Below are 10000 nucleotides of genomic sequence, written 5' to 3'. Positions count from 1 at the left end.
GGCAAAGCAGGACGGCATGGCAAGATATTTAACTGCGCCACAAAACCGGAAGTTGTGGAAATGACGACACATCTGCATGACAAGATGAGAAGTCCGAGGGAAAATGGTGACTGAATGCATGACAAATTAGGAAATGGGGAAAATGCCGACTGCCTGACTGCATGACAAATTAGGAAACGGGGAAATGCCGACTGACTGACTGCATGACAAATTAGGAAATGGGGAAAATGCCGACTGACTGACTGCATGACAAATTAGGAAATGGGGAAAAATGCCAACTGACTGACTGCATGACAAATTACGAAACGGGAAAATGCCGACTGACTGACTGCATGACAAATTAGGAAATGGGGAAAAATGCCAACTGACTGACTGCATGACAAATTACGAAACGGGAAAATGCCGACTGACTGACTGCATGACAAATTAGGAAATGGGGAATAATGCCAGCTGCCTGACTGCATGACAAATTACGAAACGCGAATATGCCGACTGACTGACTGTATGACAAATTAGGAAACGCGAATAATGCCGACTGCCTGACTGCATGACAAATTAGGAAACGGGAAAATGCCGACTGCCTGACTGCATGACAAATGAGGAAACGGGAAAATGCAGACTGACTGACTGCATGACAAATTAGGAAACGGGAAAATGCCGACTGACTGACTGACTGCATGACAAATTAGAAAACGGGAAAATGCAGACTGACTGACTGCATGACAAATTGGGAAACGGGAAAATGCAGACTGACTGACTGCATGACAAATTGGGAAACGGGAAAATGCCGACTGACTGACTGCATGACAAATTAGGAAATGGGGAAAATGCCGACTGACTGACTGCATGACAAATTAGGAAATGGGGAAAATGCCGACTGCCTGACTGCATGACAAATTAGGAAATGGGAAAATGCAGACTGACTGACTGCATGACAAATTAGGAAACGCGAAAATGCCGACTGACTGACTGCATGACAAATTGTGAAACGGGGAAAAAATGATGGTTGTGTGTGCATGGCAGAACCGGAAGCTGAGGAAATTAACGACACATCTGCATGACAAGATGAGAAATCCGAGGGAAAATGGTGACGGAATGCATGACAAATTAGGAAACGGGAATATGCCGACTGACTGACTGCATGACATTGTGAAACGGGAAAATGCCGACTGACTGACTGCATGACAAATTGTGAATCTGGGAAAAATGGTGGTTTTATGTGCATGGCAGAACCGGAAGCTGAGGAAATTAACGACACATCTGCATGACAAGATGAGAAGTCCGAGGAAAATGCCTGACTGCATGACAAATTAGGAAACGCGAATATGCCGACTGACTGACTGCATGACAAATTACGAAACGGGAAAATGCAGACTGACTGACTGCATGACAAATTAGGAAATGGGGAAAATTATGGTTTTAAGTGCATGGCAGAACCGGAAGCAGAGGAAATAACGATGATCTGAACGGCAAAACGAGAAATTGGGAAAAGGCTGCATGACAGGTTGGGAAACGCGAAAATGACAGACTGTGCATGACAAAACTGGAAGGTGTCGAAATGAACGAGTATCTGCATGACAGAACGGGGAAGGGAAGGGAATAACTGACAAAAACAATAAACGGAATAATCATATTAACTAAAAAAATATATATATGATAAACTGTTTTTCTTTTATATATAACGCGTCCCTGTCGAAAACAAACAACGAACAAACAAAGATACAAGAAAGAAAAAGTTCTTTTGTTTGGCTTCCACGTGAGAAGAAGTGGGGAAGGAGGGGGAGGGGGAAGGGGGGGGGGAGGGAGAGGGGGTGAGAGGGGAAGAAGAACGGGAGGGAGGAGGAGGAAAGAGAGAAAGGGAGGGAGAGGAGGAAGGAGGGGGAGGGGAGGAGAGGGAGGGAGAAGAGGGAGGGAGATGGAGAGAGAGGGAGAAGAGAGAGAGTGGGGAGGAGGAGGAGGAGGAGGAGAGGAGGAGGAGAGAGAGGAGAAGAGAGAGAGGTGGGAGGAGAAGAGAGAGAGTGGGAGGAGAAGAGAGAGAGTGGGAGAGAGGGAGGGAGCAGGAGGAGGAGAGGGGAGGGGAGGGGGAGAAGGAAGAGGAGAAAGGTGTAGACTGACGATGACGATGCGATACAGGCTGATAAATAAGACTAAAACAAGTAGATAGACAGTGATCTCATAAATAAATAAATCTACTAGCTACTAGATATTTCGATAAATAGTCTTGCAAACAGTGTAAAAAAAAAAAAAAAAAAAAAAAGATCTAACAAAGCATGACAAGCAACCAAGCCCCGCCCATCCACACCCACCCACTCAACACTTGCGCCACGCCCACATCCACCCCCTCCGCCCATCCACCCAATCCATCCGCCATCCACACCCTCCCCAATCCCCTTCACCCCTCCTCTTGCCCCACCCCCCCTTCCACCCACATCCACCCATACCCTCATCCACCCCTTCCCACCCATCCACCCACACCCCCTCCCGTCACCCCTCCCACCACACATCCACATCCACCCACACCCTCCCACCCCACCCCTTCGCCCCCTCCACCCACACCCACCCCCCACCCTCACCCACCCACCCACATCCACCCACCTCCCCCCACCCCAATCCCCACCCTCCCACACCTCTCCACCCCTCCCACGCCACCTACCCCCCCCTCCACCACTCCCCACCCACATCCACCCTCCCAACCGTCCCTCCACCTACCCCCTCCACCCCACATCCACCCAACCCATCCCTCATCCACATCTTCACCCACCCCCCTCCCCATCCACCCACCCCCACCCACATCCCACCCATATCCCCCCTCCCCATCTACCCCCCTCCACCCACCCACCCACCCCAACCTCTCCAACCCCCTTTTACCTGCTGGTCCAGAGACGAGGAGTCGCTGGACACGCCCGAGTCGGACGCCCCCGAGTCCAGCACGGCGTCGAACGGCAGCCCCACCAGGTCGTCGAGGGCGGCGTCGTCGAGGGCGTCCATGTCGTCCTCGGGGGCCTCGAGCGTGGGCGTGGCGAGGGCGAGGGCGGTGGCGGAGCAGCTGCCGAGGCCGCCCATGTCCTCCTCGAGCGTGGGCGTGGCGAGGGCGAGGGCGGCGGAGGAGGAGCAGGTGCCGAGGAGGCCGCCCAGGGACCCGAGGGAGTCGAGGGTCTGCTGGTTGAGCCTCGGGGAAGAGACGTCGCCCTCGTCCAGCACGGCGCGGAGCAGCTCGTCCGCGTCCCAGTCGCTCGACTAAAGGGGGAGAGAGAGAGAGAGGGGTTAGAAAGAGGAAGAGAGGGAGAGGAAGAGAGGAAGAGAAGAGAGGGAGGGGAAAGGAGAGAGAGAGAGAGAGAGAGTCAGAGTTGTCAGGGGTTCAGTTGGGGCTTCAGAAAGGGGAGAGAGCGGGAGGAGAGCGGGAGAGAGAGAGAGAGAGAGAGAGAGAGAGAGAGAGAGAGAGAGAGAGAGAGAGAGAGAGAGAGAGAGAGAAAGAGAAAGAGAGAGAGAGAGGAGGTTCAGAAAAGGCTTTAAAGAGGGAGAGAGGTTTCAGTTAATTATAACAATCATGATGATAATCATACCACTAACAATAACACCAACAAAAACAACAAAAAATATTCATAACAACAAACAATAAAAAGTACGACAACAACAACATACATAATAACAGTGAGAGAAAATTATATCACTTTAACAATAACAAAAAATAACGATAATTGACAACAACAAAGATAATAATAACAACAATAATAATGACAAACAACATGACCTACCCACGACCGGTAAAAAAGGTCATTTAGATTTTTGGCGAACATAGCGTGACCTCTCCCCAGCTCAGGTCACACAGATGACGCCGAAAGAGAAGAGAATATGCGGTAAAATCCACACACGATGATGCGGGGAATAAGAAAGAAAAAGAAAAAAATTCTTGCTTGATCGCTTTCTCTTTCTCTCCCCTTCTCTCTCTCTTTTTTTCTTCTATCAACACTTTGCAACTTTCCACTTTTCTAAACGTCTTTTTGTTTCCCTCCTGGAGCCTTGGCAACGCGCGAAACAAAGCACAAACAAAGAGAAACAAACAAACAAACGACAAGATCTGGTCCACTATTTACACACGAGCGAATCCGGTGGAAAAAGATCCGAAACGCCTCAGAACAGGATTCGATCCGAGTCTCGAACCCCCGAGAGACGCGCGCGTTCGAGACGAAACGAAAAAAAGAAAGAAAACATTAAAAAAAGGCAAAAACAATAGATAAATTATACGGGAAGTAATTTAGAAAATTAGTGCCAGGGCGAGGGCGGCGGAGACGAGCGGGCGAGGTCACGACAGGTCACGCGGTCAGAGAATGAATGACGAAGCAACAGCGTCGTGACCTTCCTTCTGGACACCACCGGCGGGCGACGCACACACGCACACACTGACACACGTAAATACGAGGAGAGATGCTGAGTTCAACACACACACACACACACGTACGAACAAAGGCGCTGAGTTCACACGCCTGTCAACACCCTTGACAGACAGACACACACGCACATACGCACACACGCACACATACGGACTGCTGAGGCTCCACTTCCTTCCCTTCCCTTCCCTTCCTTTCCGGTTGCTAAATCCCCGCCGGCTTATGCGTCAACGAGTCTCTCTCTCTCTCTCTCTCTCTCTCTCTCTCTCCCTCTCTCTCTCTCTCTCTCTCTCTCTCTCTCCCTCTCTCTGTCTCTCCTCTCTCTCCCTCTCTCTCCCCTCTCCCTCCCTCTCTCTCCCTCTCTCTCTCTCTCTCCTCTCCCTCTCCCTCTCCTCTCTCTCTCCTCTCCCTCTCTCTCTCTCTCTCTCTCTCTCTCTCTCTCTCTCTCTCTCTCTCTCCTCTCTCTCTCTCTCCCTCTCTCTCTCTCTCCTCCCTTTCTCTCCTCTCTCCCTTTCTCTCTTTCTCTCCCTTTCTCTCTCTCTCTCTCTCCCTTTCTCTCTCTCTCTCTCTCCCTTTCTCTCTCTCTCTCTCTCTCCTTTCTCTCTCTCTCCCTCTCCGCTCTCTCTCTCTCTCTCTCTCCCTTTCTCTCTCTCTCTCTCTCTCTCTCCCTTTCTCTCTCTCTCTCTCTCTTTCTCTCTCTCTCTCTCTCCCTTTCTCTCTCTCTCTCTCCCTTTCTTACTCTCTCTCTCCCCCTTTCTTACTCTCTCTCTCTCTCTCCCTTTCTTACTCTCTCTCTCTCTCTCCCTTTCTTACTCTCTCTCTCTCTCCCTTTCTTACTCTCTCTCTCTCTCTCCCTTTCTTACTCTCTCTCTCTCTCCCTTTCTTTCTCTCTCTCCCTCTCTCCCTCTCTCCCTTTCTCTCCCTCTCTCTCTCCCTCTCTCTCTCCCTCTCTCTCTCCCTCTCTCTCTCCCTCTCTCTCTCCCTCTCTCTCTCTCATTTTGCGCTCTTTATCTTTATCTACTTATCTATTTATTTATTCATTCGTTTACCATTTCTCTATTGCTTGATTTATTTATTCACCAATCACCTATCGCCGTCTTCTCTTTATTTACTTATTCCGTTATTTCTTGTTGTTGTTCTTTATCTCCTCCTTCGCCAACCAGAAAAGACGAGGAGGAAGGGGACATAGAGGAGAGGAAGAGGAGGAAAGGAAGAGAAAGACGAGGAGGAAGAGGAAAGGAAGAAGAGGAAAGGAAGAAAAAGAGTCAAGATGAAGATGAGAAGGGAAGAGGAAAGGAAGAGGAAGACGAGGATGAGGATGAGAAGAACGAGACTCAAGAAAAAGAACAAAACCAAAAAGACCAACACGGAAACAAAGAAACAAGCCCAAAAACAACAAAACCCCCAGACGGAGAACGAGGCTATAAAAGACGAGCCCAAGACGGACCGAAGCCCCGAGGAAGCCCACCAGACCGAGAGGGCCGGGGCGAGGAGGAGCGGGGGGGGGGGGGGCGGAGGCGGAGGCGGAGGCCAGCCCAGTCAGCCCTCGCGGGGGCTTCCTTCCGCCTCGCCGGCCCTTCTGCGACTCTTTCTGTGTCTGTCTGTCTGTGACTCTCTTTTCCTGTTGGTCTGTCTGTCTGCCGGTCTGTGTCTTTCGTTCATTCTTTCTCTCTCTTTCTCTTTCTCTATTTCTTTCCTTCTCTTTTTCTATTTCTTTCTTTCTTTTTCTCTATTTTCTTTCTTTCTCTTTCTCTATTTTTTTTTCTTTTTCTTTCTCTATTTCTCTCTGTCTCTCTCTCTCTCTCTCTCTCTCTCTCTCTCTCTCTCTCTCTCTCGGAGCTTCCGGACGAGTCGCGTTAATCGTCTGACGTCATCGAAGAAGGGGGGAGGAGGGAGACGGAGGGCAAAGGGAGGAGGAGGAAGAGGAGGAGGAGGCGAAGGAAAGAGGAGGAGGAGGAGGGAGAGGGAGGGGAAGGAGGCGAAGGGAGGAGGAGGAGGGGGAGGGAGAGGGGAGGGAAAGGAGGAGGAGGAGGGAGAGGAGGGAGAGGGAGGGGAAGGAGGCGATTTTTTCGCAGTAGATCAAGCTACAAAGGTTCATTTGATCGCCAAGTTCGTAATAATGATAATAATAATTTCACTATCATAATCATCATAACAATAATAAATAATTGACAATCACGATCACAATCACATCCACAACAATCAGAAGAACAAGAAAAACAAACAAATAAAAGAAAAAAAAAAAAAAAGCAGACGATTAACAGAATACACTAAGCACTTCCCACTTCCCACTAGCCTATGCCTAAAAAAAAAACGGGAAATCCCCCTAGATAGGCCTAGTAACAACCGCGGTGGAGAAGGGTAATTACTTTGAAAAAAAGACAAATTATACAAGATAAAAATCGATAATTCATAAAATAACACCAATTTATGCCAATTAGCGAAATCACTTCATCATAAGGTCGATTATTGTCAATAAAAGTCGCTGCCTTTTTGCTACTAGAACGTTAGGCCTATAAATTACTTTTGTTTTTTTATCTTTATCTTATACTTTCTCTTTCATTGCTGGGTCCAGACTTGCTCTGTTACCCTCTGTAGTAGTAGTAGTAATAACAATAGTAGTAGTAATAGTAGTACTAGTAATAGTAGTAGCAGTAATAGTAGCAGCAGTAATAGTAACAGCAGTAATAGTAGCAGCAGTAATAGTAGTAGCAGTAATAGTAGTAGCAGTAATAGTAACAGCAGTAATAGTAGCAGCAGTAATAGTAGTAGCAGTAATAGTAGTAGCAGTAATAGTAGTAGTAGCAGTAATAGTAGTAGCAGTAATAGTAGTAGCAGTAATAGTAGTAGCAGTAATAGTAACAGCAGTAATAGTAACAGCAGTAATAGTAGTAGCAGTAATAGTAGTAGCAGTAATAGTAGTACTAGCAGTAATAGTAGTAGTAATAGTAGCAGTAATAGTAGCAGCAGTAGTAATAGCAATACGCCTTTGAAAAAATATACATATTCCACAAATACCCTAATTCTACCAACACTACATCATCAAACGAGTAAAACACGTTAATAATTCTTTCTTTTTTATTTCAAAGCTTTAAAAAACCCACAGATTTTACAAATCATCAAACGAAGTAAAACAACACGTTAATTATTTAATTTTTTTTTTTCAAACCTTTAAAAAAAAACCACAGATATTACCAATCATCAAACGAGTAAAACAACACGTTATTTTTTTTTTTCAAACCTTTAAAAACCCATTGATATTAAAAGCTATCGCGAGACCTTGACCCCCCCCCCCCCCAGCACAAACCTAGCAACTGATAAGCCTTCTCTTATCTCTAATCTACGTTCACTCCACACAAGACGCATCTGTCGTCATCATAATCTCCCTGTTAATCGGTGTCTGTCTGTCTCTGTCTGTCTCTCTCTCTCTGTCTGTCTCTCTCTCTCGGTCTCTCGGTCTCTCGGTCTCTCTCTCTCTCTCTCTCTCTCTCTCTCTCTCTCTCTCTCTCTCTCTCTCTCTCTCTCTCTCTCTCTCTCTCTCTCTCTCTCTCTCTCTCTCTCCACCAGATAACGGTCGACGGATCTGAGATTTAAATTCGAAGTCGAATATTATGTGTAATTAGTGAGAATTATAATTATAAAGAAGAAAAGAGCGAGAGAGAGATAGGGAGAGGGAGAGGGAGAGGGAGAGAAAGAAAGAAAGAAAGAAAGAAAGAAAGAAAGAAAGAAAGAAAGAAAGAAAGAAAGAAAGAAAGAAAGAAAGAAAGAAAGAAAGATAGAAAGAAAGAAAGAATGGAAGAGAAAAAGAAGGCCTGGATGAATTTTGCGAGCATCCAAACGAAAAGACAAACCAACGAATTTCGCCTTTCCACGCAGGCCTATATCCACGCGCGCCCGTAGGCCTACATTCCCACGGCCACGCCCACCCACCCACCCGCCCACCCAGCACACCTCACAGGCAACCAGCGGCAGGTGAGGATTCTAAAAGAAGGACGCCACATACGAAGGGGTAATTACGTGACCTTTCTTGACCTGACCTCTTTCCTTCCCGACCCTTTGACCTCTCCTCATTTAAGAGCTAATAAGGCAGGTGACCCCAAGTGTGAATTGAAGGGTAATTGCGCTCCTTCCAGCTGATTGCTTGGATTGCTTGCAAACATGTAATTACACGTTATTTAAATGTACTACTGTGGGATTAGGGGGAGGAGGGTGGGTGGGGGATTGGGGAGGAAGGCAAGGGGGAAGAGCGATGATGATGAGAGAAAAGGAAGGGGGGATAATACGTAGGAGAGAGAATAAGAGGAAGAATGCATAAAAAGGGAGAAGGAGTAAGAGAGAGAGGAGCATGAACATGAGTGATCAGGAAAAGAGAGAATGTAGAGAGGTAGAGGTAGAGAGATAGACAGATAGAGATAGAGATAGACAGAGAGAGAGAGAGGGAGAGAGACTGAGTTAAAGAGAGAGAGAGAAAGAAAGAGAGAACGAGAGAGAGAGAGACTGAGTTAAAGAGAGAGAGAGAGAGAGAGAAACGGAGTAAGAGGGCTAGACGTAGACATACAAATAGATGGAAAGATAAAAATACAAACAGATTGGCAAACTGAGATAGATATAAATAGAAAGAGAAAAAGAAATAGAAAAGACGATAGAGAGAGAGAGAGAGAAAGAGAAAGAGAAAAAGAGAGAAAGAGAGAAAGAGAGAGAGAAAGAGAAACACTGCTTAATCAAATATATATCTCGTATTAACCCTTGCGTCACCTAAATAGCGGACATACTGCAATGTAAATAAAGACCGTTATTTAAATGTATTACAGCGAGAACAACTTCACAACTTACGTTATATCATTCGCAGTTTAAAATCATAATTCAGCATAAATAGAACTACACAAGTGCCTTTCCAACAAGGACAAAAAAACAACAACAATAATATCAAAAACATGATCAAACAAACACAACAACACTAATAATGATAACAAGAACAACAAATCAACAAAAAAAACAAATACTCCACGCACAAAATAAATCAAAACAAACAAAAACAAACAAACAAAAAAATCCGTAAGAGAAGACAGCAAGAACCAAACCTAACAGCCGATGACGTAACTTTTCCATCCGTGAAGAATCATAAATACGTAATTTTTTCCCCTTTCCGTCCTGATACCCACCTGATACCCACCTGATACCCACGAATACCCAGCGCTACCCCAACAAAACCATCCCTATGCGCTCCAATATCGTGCGGCTGCGACCGGACCACATACCGGAAACACCACATGAGACAAGGGAACATGTGGCGTGTGTGTGTGTGTGTGTGTGTGTGTGTGTGTGTGTGTGTGTGTGTTGGCATCCTTGTGCCGTCGACTGGGCGCCGTTTCCTATACCAGCGCGCTATTTTCCAACTTGCGACCTTCAAGGCTATTTGGGATTCGGACACGTGCTCTGTGTCTGTCTGTCTGTCTGTCTGTTTCTCTGTCTGCGTGGCTGTCTTTCTCGAAATAATAAGCAATCTCTCTCTCTCTCTCTCTCTCTCTCTCTCTCTCTCTGTCTCTCTCTCTCTCTCTCTCTCTCTCTCTCTCTCTCTCTCTCTCTCTCTCTCTCTCTGTGTGTGCGTGTGT

At 46.6% G+C, this 10000-nt stretch overlaps 1 protein-coding gene across 3 annotated transcripts in view; it reads right to left on the bottom strand.

The window, feature by feature from the left end:
- Window positions 1–10000, bottom strand: part of LOC113829325 (cyclic AMP response element-binding protein A) — a 41277-nt gene that overhangs the window by 23956 nt on the left and 7321 nt on the right. For all 3 annotated transcript variants that reach the window (XM_070117415.1, XM_070117414.1, XM_070117416.1), the window contains exon 3: window positions 2869–3237. In XM_070117415.1, coding sequence (XP_069973516.1) covers window positions 2869–3237 — 369 coding nt within the window. The remainder of the gene's footprint in view (window positions 1–2868; window positions 3238–10000) is intronic.

The sequence above is a fragment of the Penaeus vannamei genome, chromosome 40 (assembly GCF_042767895.1).
Source record: "Penaeus vannamei isolate JL-2024 chromosome 40, ASM4276789v1, whole genome shotgun sequence".
NCBI lineage: Eukaryota > Metazoa > Arthropoda > Malacostraca > Decapoda > Penaeidae > Penaeus > Penaeus vannamei.
This window is presented reverse-complemented; position numbering and strand designations above follow the sequence as displayed.